Here is a 19,152-nt window from a genome sequence, read left to right as displayed (position 1 = left end):
GCAGGTAGGAAAGGGATGGCTTAAATATTCGAGCAGCAGCGAGTCAGAAGCCAGGTTTGGAACGTGGCAGTTGAGCCAGGCTCACGTTTGTGACAGCTCTGCAGAGGTGAAGAATGCTTCTTGAGGAGGGTTTTTTTCTTTGCTCTTGGCAGCGACAGCTTCTGTGCTCCCCTGGCTCGGGGGGCGGGGAGCTGCTCCCAGCAGCTGCACAGAAAGTGAAGTGCAGGGATGGCCCAGATTCCGCGCTGGAGCTGAGGCTGAGCTCTGCTCTGCGCTGGCTCTTGGTCCGTGTGACGCTGTTTGACCGGATAAAGGCTCTCAGTCATGTGCTGATGTGTGACACTACATGGGTACATATTCTCTGGGTACCTAATAGAAGTGTTTCTCCTGCTAAAAAATAAGTGCCTGTTGTATTAGAAATGATTTTGTGCCTCCAGCATGGTCCCTCAGAGCAGAAGTTCTAATGTCAAAACGAAGCCTGGTCAATCTATCAGGACCATACTGCAGACATTTTACAGTTTGGTGCTTAACCTTTGGGTGAATAAAATTAAAAGTGTTATAATAATTTCCTTCTGTAAAAATGTGGTATTCTGTATCTTTGTGACAGTGTATTATTTGATAAATGCTGGTGTGCTCTGCAGAGTAATTAAGGGAGGACTGAATAATGAGCTACTTTAAAATATCATCTGCTCAAAATCCAGGCGTACCTCTACCTTGGTTCATACCCTGTTCTCTTGGTATGCCCACAGCAGATCTCTGTTGTGGGTAAGCTGGTACCTGCTGGTAGTTCTGTCTGGTTTCCAGCTGTCCCCACCAATGGAAAGGGAAGATAAATGGAGTATGAACCATCTCACAAAATGTCTGTTTAAGAGGAGCAGTGTCAGGATGTGCTTCTGGGTTGCAGCAAACAGGCATTGCAGCTAAAGTAGGCCTGTGGAACTTTCACCTACCCCCTGTGGATATGGTTGCACTAGAGAAGCAACAGTGCAGGATTTTTATGTGGGCTAGCTGCCTAAATATTTACCAAAGGTCTGGATGATTCCCCCTGCCTCCAACGTCAGCTGCAGCTCGCTGTGATTACCCTTTCTGATAAGTGTTTGAGTTAGGCTTTCCTCTGTGCTTAGGGAAAGAGGAGGATTAATGCATATTCCTCCAGCAGAGCACAGATAACCTCTCCTGACCCTGTGATCAAGTCTGTTCCCCTTTTATCTTTGCGTTCTCCAAGGCACCAATCTGAAGCCGTGGAATACTTGATCCTCTGTGGGTCTAGAGGCTGTTTTAGAAGTTTGCCTTCCTTACCCCATTATGCTGGCATTCTCTGCTGTGTGTCCCTTTGTAGTGTGACATATTAAAGCATTGTAACAGAGGATGATGAAATATTTTTAGGGTGTGCTCCATTAATTTTGACAACTCAGATTTGTTTGTGCTTTTTATACGCCAGTGTGTGTATTTCTAGACATGTCAATATATATGTACAGACAATATGTGGGATTTTTTTAATATATCACTGTCTTTTATGGAGAACATCTGCTCTGAAATTGTTACAACAATATGCAATGATGCTTATTTAAAATATGTTCTAGTAGTTACTGTGTATCCAGGCAGTTTAATAAACCAGTAAAAGATTTCAAATGCAGTTGAATAGCCTACCCAGTTAATGATACTTAGTGTTTGCAGTTTCATCAATCTGAACATGTCATGTATTATAGCCTATAATTGTGTGACCTTTTCCTTAAATTTTCATAGCAAAAAACTATGACAAAGCCATTAGCTTTGGAGTCTTGAATCTGAAAAATTCATAATATAGATAACATAAATGCAAGGCTTGCGTGTGTGTGTTAAAATAGTAAATGGGTTAAAGTAGCACAGGCATACTTTGTACTGTGTTGGCATAGTTTTCCCCTTCAGATGGTGGTTTGGAATGTGAAGCCTCTTCCTATATGTGCTGGAGCAGAGCTAAAGTCTAATGTCACTTACAGGAGAAATTTAATACAAGCAGCTTGTGCAGAACTGACCTGCTGCCATGGTAGCATGTAATATATTTAGCATGCATGTGTCTAGTAACCATGTGATCTTATACAAGTGAATAAAACAGAGAAGCTCTCAAAAGTTAACATTTCTCTGAATGTTTTCAGAGTTCTGTTCATTAACTAAAATGTTATAAAACTATTTAAAGAGACTCAGTTTATAACTGGGATGTAACCAACACAGAATTTGGAATGCTGCAGCAAGATTTCTGCATATCAGTGTGAGAGAGATAGAATTCCAAAATAATTAGATTTTTTTTTAATCCACCATAATTTTGAGTGTTTTATTTGGCTGCTACAGTTCAGTTTTCTGCTGCCATGATGACCAAAGATTAAATTCTAAATGAAATCTGAAAATAGCAATCTGATCCTCAGGTACTTAATCTTTAAGAAAACCCAGAATTGTAAATTTTGGCAGTGCTGTGATATTGTCAGACTGTCTTGGTATCATCGGTGCTTAAGAGCTAAAGTGTCACTTATGTGCCTTCTGCAGATTTAGCAGGACACCATTTGGGAGATGATAAGCAGGGAAGAGTGGCACACATAAGTCCTCTATCAAGACAACATTAAAAAGTGGATAATCTCTTTAATGGAATATAATCTTGCTTATGCAAAATCCTAATAAAATTTAGTGTTTTCCCTGCTGATTTGTTGCAGGAAGTGTGATGTTGATGTTGGTTTACAGTTTAGGGGTTTTTGATGTCTTGTGCTGGGCAGAGTGAGGTGATTTGCTCATCATCCCGTGTTTTGGTGCACAATCCCAATTTCCCTGTGCTTCTTGCACAGCAGCTGTGGGCCCAGGTGAGCAGAAATGTCCTGGGCTGGATCCAAGCAGCAGAGTGGAGCTTCAGTACTGAGTGTGGGACAGGGTGTTTCTACCAACACATTGCTAAAGGATTTCCTCAGTCTCAGGCCTGCATGGTTGTGTTCCTTAAGCTGAAGATTCAGGTGGGTTCTCAATGCTTTGGGAGCTCCTTCCCTCCCCAGGCTGGGTGGCCCCACGTCCTGCCAGTGAGGCTTCTCTGAAAGCAGAGGGGTGAAGGGTTCCACCTTCCCCAGCTGTGATTTAACATGCCTATTCCAGCTATCAGCTTTTCCATCTCTTCCTGCTGAGAAGTCTGTGTAGGCACTTTCCTCTGAATAATTGGTTGTTGGATTTTGAGTTTTTGTTGTATTCTAGATGCACAGTCGTTATGGACCAGTGAACTCCTTCAAAGATTGAAGATACTTTCTAAGGATTTCTGTAGTTTTGGTAGATACTGCATTTGCAGAAGAATTGCAAGGAAGCACGGTAGATTTTGTGTACTTTGGGGATGTACATAATAAAGTGGCATTAAAATGTCTTAAGCATAGTAGAGAACTGAAATTTATTCCACGAAGCATCCATGATGTACCTTAGCAGTGTCCTGTTGCTAGCCCTGGAGGGTGAAGCTGTGGTTGGTGCTCCTGAGTTAATGCCCTATGAAAACAACGAGGTCCCTTTGGAGTTCCCTTTTTTTCCATAGCAGCCTGGATCTGAGACACTGCAGAGCCACCAGGGCAAACTCAGACCTCTGGCAAAAGCTCCAGCATCTTTCTTGTGGGTTAGTCAGTGTTATTGACAAATATTGCTTTGGTTTCATGGTATACTTTTCCTTTCCTCATGGATATTCTAAATAATTTTTTTACAAGAACTGAGTCTTGTGCTTAATTGATTTAATTTTCAGAAGGTCAAGGAATACCGTGTGCATCCTTGAAAGACCTTCCCTTAAGGTGAAATCCTCGAAAGTGAATGAAAATCAGTTTCTTCTTAATGCCTGTTTGAATCTACTAAATTGAAAACTCCAGGTCTGTGTCTTTGTTCTGTGCTATCAAATTAGATAAAATGTCACAGACAAACTTACTGTTAACTCTTTGCTGTCCTCTGTCACACTTCTTCTTTTGAGAACCTGCTCTTCCCTTTACTGCTTTTCTCCCAGCTGTGCATGGTGAGCATTTTCCCTGAAGGAACTGGACTAATTGAAAAAAGAACAAAGCACTGAGTGTTAAGAGCATCACTGCTCTGTATGGGAATTTTAAGGGGATACTACCATCCTCTTCAGGAATATTGTGGCTTCTGTTCCACCTAGGCAGGGGCACAAATCCTCTCATTTTTGAATCAGAGGATTCACTAAATGCACTAAATAATTCTTCTTTTCCATGCCCAAGCTGACATCTTGCAGCTAATGCAGATGGAACGATTTGGCAGCAGCAGGGTGTGAGAGCAGAGCTCTTGGTTTACTCTGTTTAAACCAAAGCTCAGTGCTGCTTTAAATGCTGTTATTCCTGTGCATGGATCTGGTTCATACGTGCAGATCTCTTCCCGAGCTGGGCAGTGATGGTGGCCTTAAGATTTTATGTGGTGCTGTTTCTGTTGTGGAATACTAAAGGGTTTGTGTTATTTTGGGTAAGTGAAGCTTACAAAGGGGAGTGCCTGCCACCTCTAAAGGCTTGCTGAGGTTGTTAATCAGATATTACCATCAAAATGAAGTACATTCAGTGGTAGACAAAGAGGAAGGAAACCTACCAGAAGCTAGAAGGAAGAATCTCCAGAAGTGTTGGTTGATGTAACATGTTAAGAGTGGTGTCTGCTAGAAGTACAGGGTAAGCTTGTTTTGATTCCTATCTTCCTTTGAAAGTAGGCAAATGTTTATAGTGTGGAGAATGTCTCCACCCCTCCCTCCGTGGAGCTGTGTGCTGGAGAAAATGATGACACTGGATGTTGGTGAATTCTTACAAATCTAAACATAGCCCATAATCATAGGTGTGTCTGTGCAGGGATAAAAGTGTATGAGCTCCAGATGAAATCATAAGATCAGGTTTTGAGAGCTAGGTCCAACTCAGTGCTCACCCTTCTGGGTTATACTAAGAAGTCTTTGTTTCAAATCTCAGTTTAAAAATCTGTTAACTTGGCAGCAGGATGGAGTCTGCTAAAAAACCAACTAGCAATCTGTAATTCGTCTGAATGCAGGGAGTGAATTGCTGGAAAGATCCCTTTCTCCCAGTGGGAAGACAGAATTTTGTAGTCACAGTGTTTTGTTTTCAATTTTCTTTAGGCAAGTCTGAATGCATTTCCTTGCAACTTCTATAATCCTGCCTCAGAGTAGAGGACATGAGGTGAGAATTGAGGGAAAAGTAGAACTCAGTCATCAATACAGTTTCCTAATTAAAATCCACTTCACTAATTCCAATTCTCATGAGCTGTCAGGAGTAGCTTGTATTTTGGCATATGGTTGTTCCAGTGTTTGCTCTGAGTTGGCTGTTCAGTTTTTATTAAGCAATGTGTGGCCTCATGTGCAAGACTTGCAAAGCATCACCAGAGAGCAGGACAGGGTGGGACTGAGTGCTGGAAGTTTCTTGCAGTATGCTTTGTAGCCAGTTACAACTTTGTTGCTGTGTCTGTGTGGCAGTGAGGAGATGCAGGTTCTCAGGGTGGTATGGAAAAGCAGGGGTGTTAGGGGAAGGCACATTTTCAATCCAGGCCAGAGCAGCAATAATGGAGCTGAGGAGGCCCTGGGTGTGCTGTCCCTTGCAGGCTGGGTCTTTGCTGAGGCAGGTGAAATTGGAGAGCACAGCACTGCTATCTGCTGTTTGCCAGCTTGCTGTCAATATTTATTGCTTCAGCTGCTGCAAGGCTTCCAGTCAGCATGTGAGAGAGAAATGCTTTAATGTCCTGAAGGCCCAGAGTACTCAACAATGAAGTTTTTTTGAAGAGGAGTTAGGGTTTCTTGCAGGTGCAGGAATGCTTCTCAGCAGGTTCTTGAAAGCTGTGTATAAACGGTGTCAATTTGCTGTGGTTTACTTTTTGTTCATATAATTCCATATAATCATGTTCACAGGCTAGTTACCTAGAATGAGTAAAATGAGATAATGTGAAATAATTAAATTAGCACCTGATTCTATACAGAATCCACTTTAATAAATGTGTTTAATATCTAATATCGGAGTGGGTTTTTTCCCCAGATAAAGAAGTACATAGGTTTTTTCAGAAAGACAAAATTCCTTATCTTATGAGAAAGGAACAGAAAAGATTGCAGATGCTTTCATGTGTGCTCTGATGATACTGGTAGATAAATGAAAATAATTTCTGTGTCTACTTAAGTTTGTCACTTCACATGAGGAGTTCAAGGCCAGCTTGATCTCAGTTGTCCCAGCTCATGGGTTGACTGAGGTGTGTGAACTTAAACATTGCACACTTTGAGCTGCCAGGGCTGCAGGCAGCATCCAGGTTTTATGGTGGAATGCAACTGCTCTTAACCACAGCACACCTTCAAGAAGTCATTCACAGCCAACTGCTTTGTATTTGCTTTGCAATTCAAACAAGGTTCCTAAGGGCCCTTAGCTGGGGTTCTGCCAGGGATGAAGAACACAGCATGGATGGAGGGGACCCAGCAGTGGGTGGAAATACTGCAGTGTGTGTGTATGTTCCAAGCAGGTTTGAATCAGTGATTCCTTAATTAAATGCTGAGATCTCCACCTAATAGTGCAGGAGATCCTGCAGTCTTCTCTTCTGACAGGTTTCTGATTGATGTTTGTGTTTTCTCATTTTTGCTGTGTAACTGAGGGTCTGGATGGAGAGCTGTAGTTCCAGTCTGACTCCTGATGGAGCCTGGGCACTGTCAGCTCTGGGCAGTGGCTGCATCAGACACTGCTTGGCCAACCAAGTGGTGAAGATGAAGATGTCTCTCTTCCAGTTTCAAACAGCTCACATTTGCATCTGATGTTTCATGTCAAAGGGAAATGAATATACTTGTTTAAACTAAGAGGTTTTCAGTAAGGGAAGTCTACAATAATCTGAAACTGGCTGAGCTTTTGCTGCAGATTCCTGGCCACTTAATGCACTTGTGAAAACAGCCCAGCTGCCTTTCAAATGCATTGAGAGCCAACTTCTGTGGCTTTCTTTTCTCAATATTCCTTGCTCTTGTTGGGCTCCTCAGTGATGTAATACATTACTCATATAGTAGTTTATCAGAAGGAATTTATGTGTTTGTGTGAATCACTTAACTGGTTCTTGTTGAGACCTTGATTAAAGTTTTTCTGCCCCTTCACTTAAACTTCTGTCAGCTGAATGTTCTAATTCACCTTTTTAGTGGCCTTCTGCATGTAAGAGGTTTGTAGACTGGAAAAGAAATTGAGATATTTTTGAAGTTTTGAGGATTTCTGTTTTTAATACAATAATGAGAGCAAATGGATGAGAGTTCTCACTTCTTTTTATAGTCATGGAATATTTCACTGCAGAAGCTGTTGAATCAGATATTTGAATACATGTTGCTATCTAACACTTGAATCACATAACTTTGCTGTGAACCAGTAATGTTACTTAGGGTCAAACAAGTTAATTTTTCCATTTGCAGCAATTGGCAAGAAAGAGCAAATGGTAAAATCTAATTATTTCACTTGTCTTACAGGTAATAACAAGTAACAGAGTTACTGTAGCAGCCTGAATTTCAATTTCTCAACTAAACCATATTAAGTAACTGTGTATGCTAGTTCCTTGCTAAGGACACAATAGTTTTGAAGTATCTGATGAATCAGTGTTCTATTATCAGTGTAGTTAAATTGACATTTTTGCAAGAGAATCCAGGTGGCTGGGTTAATCTTAATGGCATAAGAGTGCCCAGACTACAGACATCACCTGCCAAAAAAGAAAAATGTTTATAAGCAGAATATATTTTGAATAATATTCTTGGTAAAAATGGAGTTTACCACAATAAGTTTAGGTGTTGGGGTATGGATCCTAATGTACTAAACTTCTGGTTTTAATGACTTACCTGTACTTGATTAGGACAGTCTTAGCTCCTGATTGATTTTAAGAATATGGACATCCACATGGAGAGCAGTAACTCTGTTGGGATGGAGCGCTTGTACTTGGATCAATACAATGTTTTGGGCTGTAAGGAATTTCATTCCAGGCTGCTTTTAAAAGTGGCTGCTGGCGCTGCAGAGGTGGTGGAGTCAGGCAGCTCCGTGCCTGTGGCGCCCAGCAGCATTTCCTCAGTTCCTTGATGCTGCCTCAGTTCTGCCTGTATGGAATCCTTTTGCAGACTGTGACAGCTGGGGTGTAGCTGAGTGGATTCATCTCACTTGTATGTTGTTTTATTATTTGCTACCTGTCTGCCTTGGATTCTGAAATGTTTAGATTACAAAGAAACTGTCTCCATGCATGTCTGGAGAGGACCTGCTCTGTGATCTGCTGGAGCTCCCCCACCGCCAACAATTGTGGTTTATTTTATTTAAATGTGATGGAACTATTTGCTTAAAACAGTGCAGAGACAGGAATCATACTTTGAAATGTGGTTTTAATATCTTAGAAATACTAAGTATATATAGTATATACTTAGTATAGCTTTTAATAATTTTTATTTAGAAGTTTGAACTGGTGGTGTATCTGAATTTTAAAAGCAGAGATTGATTTTTGAACAAAGGCTGTGGCAGCCACAGAGTAAGAAACTTGCCACTAATCTTTGTTAGAAACACGTAGGCGTCTTTATGGTTTGCTGAGTGTCTTTCTGAGGCATGCAGGCTGCTTGAAGCATTATGTTGTCGTGTCTGTCTGGTTTATAATTGTTGCACTTCAACAATATGACTGCATGCTGTCATTTAATCAGACATCGAATAAATTATCAAGAAAGCTTTCTGGATAATTGTTCAGTGATTTAAAGCTTCTTATAGATCATTGATGTGTGTTCTCTCCTGTATTTCTTCTTGGGTTTCCTGTCCTATTTCCTTTAAAGGGGGGGTGCCTGTCACATGGAATCCTTGGGAAGACTGGAAACGTGTAGTTGGTAAGAGAGAGAAATGGCCTGGAGATTGCCTGTCAGAGCAGGTAAAAAAAACCCAGCACAAAACCAACACAGATGGGAGTTGTGCAAGAAGCTTGGAGCCTGTGGCTTGTGCAGAGCATGAGGAGAAGCTGATCTATAACATCAGGAGGAGGCAGATAACTGAGGGTGAGCCAAACCTTGGGAAGATGTTTCCCAAGCACAGAACAGGAGCGCAGCGCTCTGCGTCACCAAGCCACTGTTGACTGAAGCCAACTTGGAAGCCAGAACCCATCCTGCAAGGGCACAGTGTGCAAGGAAGAATCTTGTTTATAATCCTTCTATTTTCCATTCTCTCATCTACTCACATTTGTCCCTTGCTGAGAACTTCAGTGAGATCTGGCATTGTTGGGTTTGAAGGCTGACTTGAGGAAGCTCTCTGTAGGATAGAAGGTGTAAGCAAAGCCACGGAATGCTGTGGCTGCCTTTGGATCCCATTACATTCCTGGAGTCAGCTGTAAATATTTTTGATTGCTGTAATGTTTGTTCAGGAACATGTGTTGAAGTTGCTGTCCTGCGGCTGTTTGTTGTATTACCTCAACAGTTTGTACTTCGCAGGCACAGGGGACAGTTTCCCTCTTCGTCAAAGGTAGCAAAGAATTACTAGAAGTTTACTCACTAGTTAGTGCTCACACGTCATGGAGTTCTGGAACTCCTGCTGCAAATCCAAAAACTCAGTTCACTGTAGTACCAAATTGGTACAGTTTTCTGCAGTAGGGAAATTATGTGTTAAATAAGATTACCTCTTAATTTATGTTCTGGTTTTTTTCCAGTAGAAGAAAGTAGAAGACAGACAGAAATGCCTTTTATTTACACCTTTCCTAGGGAGAAATCTGCTCTTTCCTTGGGAAAACTGTACCAGTTATGCACCAGTCAGTTTGAATATACTGAGCCCAGACACTGCTTTACCTGACTGCAGAATTGCTGCTTTGGCATTTGCTATGAGGAAAGTGAAGTGCAGCCTGCAGAATTTGAATGCAATTTTAAAGAGAATATTTGAAGGATAAGAGTAATAGATCTCATAACATTGCCACACAGTATGGGCTGTGTTCTGAGTATTTTTTCCTGCCTGTCTTAATTTCTATATATTTCAAGTCTTATGTCAGGTAGCTCCTTGATTTAGCTCAGTTGACACCTTGTTTAATTTTAAACTGTGTGTAAAAGTAGTGCACTGTATTTGTGCTTTTTGCCTGTTGCTTTTGTGTGTTAATTTTTTCTGCAAAATAATCTAGTGTGAGATGTGGTTATGATAAGTCAGAACTTGTATAGATGGATATTTTTGTCTAGCTTTGGTTTATGAAGGTTCAGTTCTTTACATGTAGGTTATTGATTTTACATGTAGGTTATTGGTTGAGATTCTAAATGGTTGTAAAATAGTGTTCCCCCTCCAAAAATGCACACAAAAAGCTTCAGTACTCCTCAGAAAGGATGATCTACTTAAATCATATTCTCAGAGACAAAAGGAAGATCAGTGCTCTGTGTGGGTAAGGATTTCTATATAGAAGTGCCAGGAACCTGAATTTAAGTTTACTTGGACATATTGTTGCTTATGTTTAAAATGCTCCACCCACTGAATTCAGCCTGGCATGACCATGTTAAAAAAAAGAACAGAGCAAACCTTTAAATTAATTATCTACAAAGGGAGGAAGAAGATTAGTGACCACATAGGCAAAAAGAAAAAAAAAAAGTTTGCTGCTTATCTAGAATTTCACAGAAATCTGGCCAGGTGAATTTAGGACTTTGCAGCTGAATTCTGTTCCAGGAACTGTGAGCCATCTCCTGTGTGTACAGTGAGCAGCTCCGGGCATGGCAGTGCTCTGAGCTCTGCTGATTGCCCTGGAGATAAGCAGAGATGTGACAAGTGGGGCAGAGCCATTGTGAGAGCTCGGAGATAATGAGCTGCACCTTTGCCAAATGCATGTTGCTGTGCAAAATAAGATTATCTGGATTCTCTGATCTATTGATAAAGTTAAATTGAGATGGGAGAAGTAATGAGCCAAGGTAGCAGTAATTAAAGCTTGAGTGTCACTGCTGTAACTGATGAAATATGAAGACTTCTGCAAAGAGATTTCACAATGATAATATTTTTTCTTAAAGCCATGACTTAACGGTATGTTAAGTGTTATCTAAAGATGCATCAGTGAGCCTGAAGAAGATTAATGAAGTATAAAGATGTTGCAAAACCAGAAAGTTCCATTCTGGTTGGTAAATATATTAATAAGAAACTGAACAGTACTGTGTAAGTATTTTATTCTCTCTTACTGTAAGATGAAGGAAAATATGAGAATTAATCTTTTAATTGATCACACTATTAGTTGTTGTTTAGTTAATGACCAGTGCTGTGTGAAGGTGTTTTGTTCACCTGACTCTTACCCAGTCATTGTTAGGCTGCTTTTAAACCATGAAATTTATTTTCCCTGCTGAGAGCAGCAGCAAGGGTTTGGTGATCCCCATCCCAAGACAAATATAAAAAATACATTTGTCTCCTGTACAAAGGAGTGCTGTTTTGTGGCAGCTTTTTGTTGTGGGTCCAGGGCTGTATAATTTGAAGCCATCTCTGGCAGACGTGTCCTTATCAGCATTTTGGAAGGTTCCTCTGGTGGCTCCCTTCGTTTGAGCCCAAGAGGAGCTGTAATAACACAAGCGTGGCTCGGTGCCAGTTTTTGGCCACATGGTAGTTAAGTTCCACAGCCATTACAAACTCCTGATAAGAATGAGGCAAATGCTTTTGATCTTGAAAAACATTTAATGTGTTTTATATGTGTATTTTGCTTCAGGAAAGAAACCTTCCTTCTGTGGCTTATAATGTACAGATGTCTATGGGGTTAAAAGCTGGGTTTAAATGCTTTGAGTTGCACTTTGAGCTTGTCATTGTGAAAGCTGTCAAACATCAGTTTTGCACTAATTAAATACCTGTAAATGCTCTTCTGTTATGGAGCAATCGTATCCAAACTTAAATTTAGATTATCCAAACTTAAATTTAGAATATCCAAACTTAAATTTAGATTTCTGCATCTAGTTCATTACTTTTCCAAGAGCTGTAAATGGAAAAAAAGGGGAGAATTTATCTGATCAAAAGTTCTAAAATTGATCAAACTGGCATAGTTGTTGTAAAAGCTGTGGTTCATTCACTAGGAAATCAGTCCTTTTGGCCTCAGCTTTTACATACTGGGGTTTGTTTTGTTAACAGTGTCCCGAATCATCTTTGTTTGTGGCTATTTTTGTATACCGTGGAAAAGGCACTTCTTTCAACAAATTACATGATAAATTAGGAGCAAGTTTCTTGAGAAACTCTCTGGAGCATGTTTTCCAGACAGCTATTCAGTCATGCAGTTATTTTCTTAATCTGTTTGTAGAAGTCTGGCAGCAGAATTCTTGTGATTACTTAATATTTTATATTCTACTTGTATCTAAAATTGGATTTTAATCCAGTATTGAAAGTTTAGTTCTCTTTCTGTGGTCTTTCTCCACTGTTAGCTCAGCAGTTTCCAGATCTCATTTTCTAACTATATTCTAATGTATTTTTGAGAATGCAATGATAAATTAGTTTAGCAAATGCCAAAGTTATGGATGGCACGAATAAAATAGAATTTAGTGTTACTTGAAAAGAGGTAGTAACTATGTACATAGCTTGATAAAGGCTGCTTTGGTTCCAGGGAGTATCAATTATAAATACTCAGAATAGGGTGATAGAGATTTTTTGGACTGAAGAGTAGGCCAAGAAGAAGTCAGAGTATTGAGTATTATTGAATCTTAAGCCATTTAATTGGAAGTAACCAGAGCAGAACTCCTGGCTGTCCCTGATCCTGGACAAGGCCACATTTGTCCCATTGTCTGGAAGTGCGTGTGCTGTCATGGGTGATGCTGATAGTTCTGGAAAACTGGTCCGTCAGGTCAGGAAAATCTAACCTGAAAGTGCATTCTAGGAGTAATAAAACTTGTTTTAAAACAGACATTTGAATCTTAGTTCATTTTTGATACAGTTCAGATTTCTGTAGTTCTGTGTGCAAGAAAATGGAGTTCCTGCACTTCATGTCAGACAGGGCTGAGTGCATGGAGGAAATGGCAGAAAAGATGTTGCCTTTTCCAGCAACAGTCGATTTAAGGAGCACTTGGAAGGTGCAGTTCTTCAGCAGGGATATTTTTTGAGAAACCTTCATGATCCTTTCTAATTCCTTCAAAACATAATTTGAAAAGCTCTGTTACTTACAAACCAGGAGCTCAAAAATAGATTTGATTTTAGCGTGGAAGCTGAGACCATGTTCGGTTGCAAAACTCCACAAATCTTAAAAGTACAATTTATTTAAATTGTCTTGTACCAGAGATGTGCATTATTCTTCCCAGCTGAAAGAAACAAGTATTTTATGATGCATAAAACCAGAATATCAATAAAGAATTGTTTATGGCTTCCTGTTTTTTACATTGTCCCACTTTAAAAAAAAAAAAGTAATTTTGGCTAAGGGTTATATTATTGTTTTATAACAATGCTTGTGTATCACTTGGTGGCAGAGGACCTTGAAGCTGTGAGGCCACTCTCATTTACTGAGAGGCTCTGCTTGGATGGAGAAGAATGGCTGCTGAACTCAGGATGGAAAAAAGATTTATTTCCTAAGATTGTGGTGCAGCAAGTAGGGAGAGATAAATGACAGCATGTACCCTTGTTTTGGAAGGGGAGCTGTGTGATTGTTTAACAATTATATCTGACATTACTTACAGCAATATATGGTGGCAGGGCTGGAGAAATGTGGCTGCAGGAAACTGCTTTGGGACTGGTTCTGCACACTCTGCAAAAACCCCTGCAAGGATCTGAGTGTGCCTCTGTTAAGTGCAGACACAAAGGGATGTAAAAATCCCTTTGCTGGGAATTTTCATTTTCAAATTTAGCTTCCAGGTGGTAGCAGTGAGTTTGGAGCAGGGCTGGTGGAATGTCTAGAGCACAGAGATGACATCCATGGACCTCAGTGTGTGTCAGTGCAGTCATATCTGAGTGAACGTATTTTGTGTCATTGGTACGGGATTTAGAAAAGAAAGGTGTTTGCAGTTGTGTACTTACTTTATATGGTTTGCATCTCTTTGAAATTCTGAAGAAGAAAATGTTGTTCTTTCTCACTTCTGGACAGTGAAATGGAGTCTGAGGATCATGTTTGGCTGTGTTCCACACAGCCCTTTAACCTTTAGATAAATTACTTTGGTGAAGACATTCTTTGACTCCTTTTTTTCCCCCCAGCTACTTCTACTCATTGCTGTGGGGCAGGGAGAGAGGACACTGACATTTGTCCATTATTAGTAGTGTGGAAAAATGAGATCCTCTGTTATCTGCCTTGGTGTGCAACAGCCAACACGTGTGGGACTCATCTCCGTGCTGCTGTGAATGGGAATTTTTATATTCTGCTGATGTGAGTGTGCAAAATGTCAGAAAAACCAGCAACTGTGCATTCAGCTGTGATCAGTCTGAGGGGCCATATCTACAAAAATATCTGCACTGGCTCCTTTAAGACTAGCAAAAGCCCTATTAATCTTGGTTCAGTACAAATGACTCTGCTGTTTAGTAAGGCATAGCCAAGGCTTGTGTAAGATGCATCTCTGCAGATCTGTGTTTTCATGCAAATGATGTGACGTCAGGACACTGTTCCTTTGTGTGCATTGCAGTAAATGAGCCGTGAGGAGACGGGGACTGTCAGATGGAACCTGTAACCATGGTGGTGAAATGGAAGTTTCAAGAAAACAGAGTCAGAGGGAAATAAAAGGAAATTAAATGGAAGGAGTATGATTCTGACACAGTTTTTCCTAACCTGTTCTGCCAGGAGGCTTCCAGACCTTGTGCAGTTTTGCACAGATATAATGTGTTTCCACTGAACCCTTGAAAGAATCTTTTTAAATAGGTCAAATACAGTTTCCTTGCTTTAAAGTTACATCTCTCTCAACAATCTGTGAAAATGAAATCAATCTTGACAACAAATTCAGATGAATTCCTGAAGATGTGCAGTTGTGAGGGTATGTTTCTGCATGTGGTTCTGTTGTCTGTCAGTAATTAGTGTGCTGTTTTCACGGGTTTTGGGGAAGGGAATAAATCCAGAAAATTTGGCATCGTTTACTTTGAAACAAATAGGCTGTTATTTGGACAAGACAAATATAATGTTTTTGCCTTTATTGCAAGCTGACATTATGTTCTATTTGAAGTTCGTAATGAAACATGTGGGTTTTTTCCTTCTTTTTCTCTTCTTACTCTAATTATTTTGTTTAATCTATACCTGAAGTCCTTCTTTAAGACAAACTTATTTTTGCTTGTGTGTGCCCATGCAAGTAATGTGAAGCAGCTTTGGTGGCTGTGATTGGATTGTGTCACTTCAGGAAGTAGAACTTTACCTTCATCAAGGTTACTTTGTGTTGGTTTCAGATTTAGTCTCAGATGTAAATGTGGGTTGATCTTCATTTGTATATCAGTAGGTTTTCCTTTATTTGGGCAAAAGTGTGTTATAATTTACATGAAATGGCTTTGTGAATTAAGAGCTTCACCTAATGTATGTTTGTAATGCAACTATGATTTAGCAAAATGAAACCTTTGCTAGTTACATTTCTGATGGAACCCAATGTTGGACCCAGTTTTATATTTTATCTTACATACTTTTGTTGCTAGTCAGGATAGAAAATGAAACCACAACTGTGACATGATCAAGGATGAGTAAAAGGAAAAGTCATTCTTCTCATTGGAAATGTAAGGTGCCTTTGTCACTGGCAGTAACTTCCCATTGGGATGTTCTGGGCTTGCATGGAAAGTGCCTTTTTACTGCACAGTTTTCTCTGATTTTGCAGCTGTTTCAAGATCCTTTCTGCCCTGAGCTCAAGCCAAACTTGTGTTTCAGTTCTGAGCTGTGCAAATCACCTTGAGTGGGACTCGAGGATGGCAGGGATGCTGCACCCAGACGGGGCTGCCCTTGGGAATGGCGGGTCCAGGAGGGCGGGTCCGTGGCGGCCTGGGGAGAGGGGGCAGAGCCCGAGCGGGAACGGGAACTGCTGAGGGCCGAGGAAAGTCAGCCCTGGCGTGAGGCAACAGTGAACCCTCATAAATGGGGAATAGCTTGAGGTTTTTATGCCTTATAGAGCACAGGCATTGTAAAGGAGCTGAAATGACACCGCAAAGCTGTAACAGAGTGTTGGTGCAAATTGCTGTTTGCCGTGTCCCTTTGTGCGGCAGTGCACAGAGCAGATAGCAGTGCTTCCCTGCTACTGTGCCTTCCATTAGCTCATACAAAGCACTGGTGCATCTCTTACTTTGTGTTCTTCAGTATATATATTGCATAATCTCATTTATTTTCCTCTCTCCCTTTTCCCCACAGTTCCTTATTTTATTCATTGCATAGACTTGCTTTTGAGTGTGTGTTGCAGGAGGCAGAAAAACTCTACAAGTTCCTGATTCAAAAACCACCTAATAGGTGGTTTATATTTTTATTCCTCTATTCCTGTGTTCTTCCTTGGCCATCCCAGTGATATCTGCTGGTAGCCACAGATAAAATGCTGCACCAGATGGGTCTTTGGCCTCATGTGGTGGCCATTTCTGTGTACTGGTGATGATGGGGTGCTTTTAAAAGCAGAGGAAGGACCCTGGAAATTCTGTATTCAGAGAACTGTTACATGGGAGGTTTAAAAACTGAAGCCACACATGTAGGAGAAAACAATTTTTAAGAGCTGGTTAGCGATCCTTTGATTAGGTATGTTCAAGGGATGCAACCAGATTTTTCCAGAACTAAATTTAATGTGTGATCATAGCATGAGCTGAGAAATTTTTTTTAAACAAAAGTGGGATAAATCTATATGCCAACTGTTGTTTCCCTGGAAGATATTCCCTGGATGCTGTTGGTTGTATAGAGGCTGCTTCATCTGGTCTCCACTGTCTATTAATTACCTTCTTAGCAGCACCTTGGAAGAAATCCTTTTTCATGAAGAAAACAAAAGCAGTGCAGTGTTGGTGGATGTTTTCAAATGCTTTGCTTTATAGCCAGTGTTATCCTGTAGACCAGTGGACATCATACTGTGCGTTGTTTTAATTTAAATTTCATTAAATAGTATTTCTAAATACTCTTGGGCGTTTTGTGATGTTTTTTTAAAGCAGTCCTTTGTTGCTGTCAGGTAAATAGAAAATGACATCCCTTCATTTTGTCATGTTCCTCCACCTCTGTGTTTTCCTCCCAAGAACATCATGTCTGTTTCCTCGGTGTAAATTGAATGGATTGTGAAGTGCAGCCTGTGACTAATCGCCTCTTGCTGTCTCTGCTCATTAACTGGCTGATGGTGATGTGGTTGCACCACTTTCTACACATGGCCTCGAGGATATGGCATGGTGACACCCAGATTAAAATATGCAAGGCTTTACTTCACAAGATGGTTTGGGTTGGGAAGTTAGAGAGGTTTTCAGCTCATATTGGGGCTGGTTTTACCCCTTTGAATGAGTAGTAGGTGATAATAAGACAAATAAGTTGTATCCATTTCATGTCTGTACATTCTAGTATATTCCTTATGTTCTAGAAACCGTTTGATTTAAATTTATCTCCAGTCTTCTTCAGCTAATGTTGTCCTACAATTTAAGCAGTATGTCTGGATTATGGTTTAGCAATTATTTACTGAAAATACATTAGAAGTTTGTTAGATATCAGGTAGTTCAGTGCAAGTTTAAATGTGGTGGCACAGAGGCATTTCAAGTTTCCTGCACGTTTCTCTTGGTGAACAGTAGAACAGTGAAACAGGTGCTGGGCTCAAGTGGGTATTGGCAGATGTGGCACTTACAGGTTATTGGAGAGGGAGGAGCTGTGTTGGGTCTCAGCTCTCCTTGGTGTCATGGTAACCATGAAATACTTGTGTGGCAAAACTGTTTGCTCTGGGCTCTTTTAAGGAGAGAGATTCCCTCTTTCCTTCTCCTTTTTGTTTCCCAGTGGAACCCCAAGAACTGGCTCACAAAAGGAGATGTAATTTGGCTTAGGAACAGAAACTTGATATTCTCATGGCTTTGTTTTGTTATTTTTGTGATAATTTCATAAGAGAAAACAAGCAACGCAAAATGTTTCTTTATAAGGTTTTCTAAAATATTGAATGGAGTTTACCAAAACAGGTAAATGTGTGAAACCTCAGATAACTAAAGGCCTAAAGCTTAGAGGGATGAGCACCACCCCTTTGATAATTGTATTTTTGACGCAATCAGTTGAAAGTGTGTGAAATTATTGGTCATTTTAAGTCTGTAGTTTGTATGTGGAATGCAGCAAACCAGTGGGAGTTTAATTAGAAGGCAGTGTGTAGTATAATACTTTAATGAAAACACTTGATTTCTCACTGAAATTTCATGATGCACATGTTTTTTGACTCTATGGGTTTTTAATGATACTTCCTTTTTAGTAATTTGTACATTAATATTTTCACTTTTTTTTTAGGTGCTTATAAGAAGAAGTAGGAACCATTTCTCAAGCTGAAGACAAAGTAAAAGAAAACTGTATCATGTGTTAGAACACTGAAGAGGGACATTTCTTGGATTAGTTTATTTCTGGATTGCTAAACAAAAGAAAGAAGAGGCGAAAATGGGGAGAAAGAAAATACAGATCACGAGAATAATGGATGAACGGAATAGGCAGGTGAGAAACAAGTCTGCATGAACAGGTCCATCAGTAATCTTAAAAATTAATGGAAAGTTTGAATACATTCATCCTAATTCACTGTTCTAAAGCTGAGCTTTGTCTTCATATATCCACAGATGCCCTTGCCAGAATATGAATAAGAAACCTCAATGATTTTATGTCTGTTTGAGGAAAAAATGTTATTTATAAGTAATAACTCTTACTATTTAAAATTTTAAATTGCTGTTCCTATTTAAATGGTATCCTGCTGTGCTAGCAGTAGAGTGGAGGGGTGTTTTTAAAGACACATGGCTTGATCTGATAACTACTAGGAACACTCAGGAAGGATCTAGTAAAGGTTATTTTCTGTAGCACTTGGACAGAGGAGTTTGAGGTGGCTGTGGGCAGCATCCTCAGTCCTTGGATACAGTAACAAATTCTGTTAACATTCTGTTTAAAAGCATCGATTTGTATTTCTTGTAAGAGCTGTTTGCAACAAAAGTCGTTCAAAATTGTCAGGCAGAAGGAAGAGGGCTCAAAATGAATGTTCCAGGGAAAGCTGCTCACTTGGCTGCTGGAGCCCTGACACAGAGGTGCCCTGTGAACTTGAAAAGCACCAAAAGTTGATGACTCTTGCTGTAGCGTTTCCTCTTAATTTCTGAATTGCTGCATGAGATGCAAAATAAA

General features: G+C 40.2%; 1 protein-coding gene across 6 annotated transcripts in view; it reads left to right on the top strand.

The window, feature by feature from the left end:
* The window catches only part of MEF2A (myocyte enhancer factor 2A), an 81,395-nt gene that overhangs the window by 15,425 nt on the left and 46,818 nt on the right, over positions 1-19,152 (top strand). For 5 of the 6 annotated variants that reach the window (XM_074549188.1, XM_074549190.1, XM_074549185.1 and 2 more), the window contains exon 2: positions 18,286-18,483. In XM_074549188.1, coding sequence (XP_074405289.1) covers positions 18,430-18,483 — 54 coding nt within the window. In that variant the 5' untranslated portion in view covers positions 18,286-18,429. Of the gene's footprint in view, positions 1-14,244; positions 14,861-18,285; positions 18,484-19,152 lie in introns of those variants that run through there. The other variant, XM_074549186.1, reaches the window with a different exon arrangement.

The sequence above is a fragment of the Zonotrichia albicollis genome, chromosome 11 (genome assembly GCF_047830755.1).
Source record: "Zonotrichia albicollis isolate bZonAlb1 chromosome 11, bZonAlb1.hap1, whole genome shotgun sequence".
Taxonomy (NCBI): domain Eukaryota; kingdom Metazoa; phylum Chordata; class Aves; order Passeriformes; family Passerellidae; genus Zonotrichia; species Zonotrichia albicollis.
Note: the sequence above shows the minus strand (reverse complement) of the source record. Positions and strands in the feature narration are given on the sequence as shown.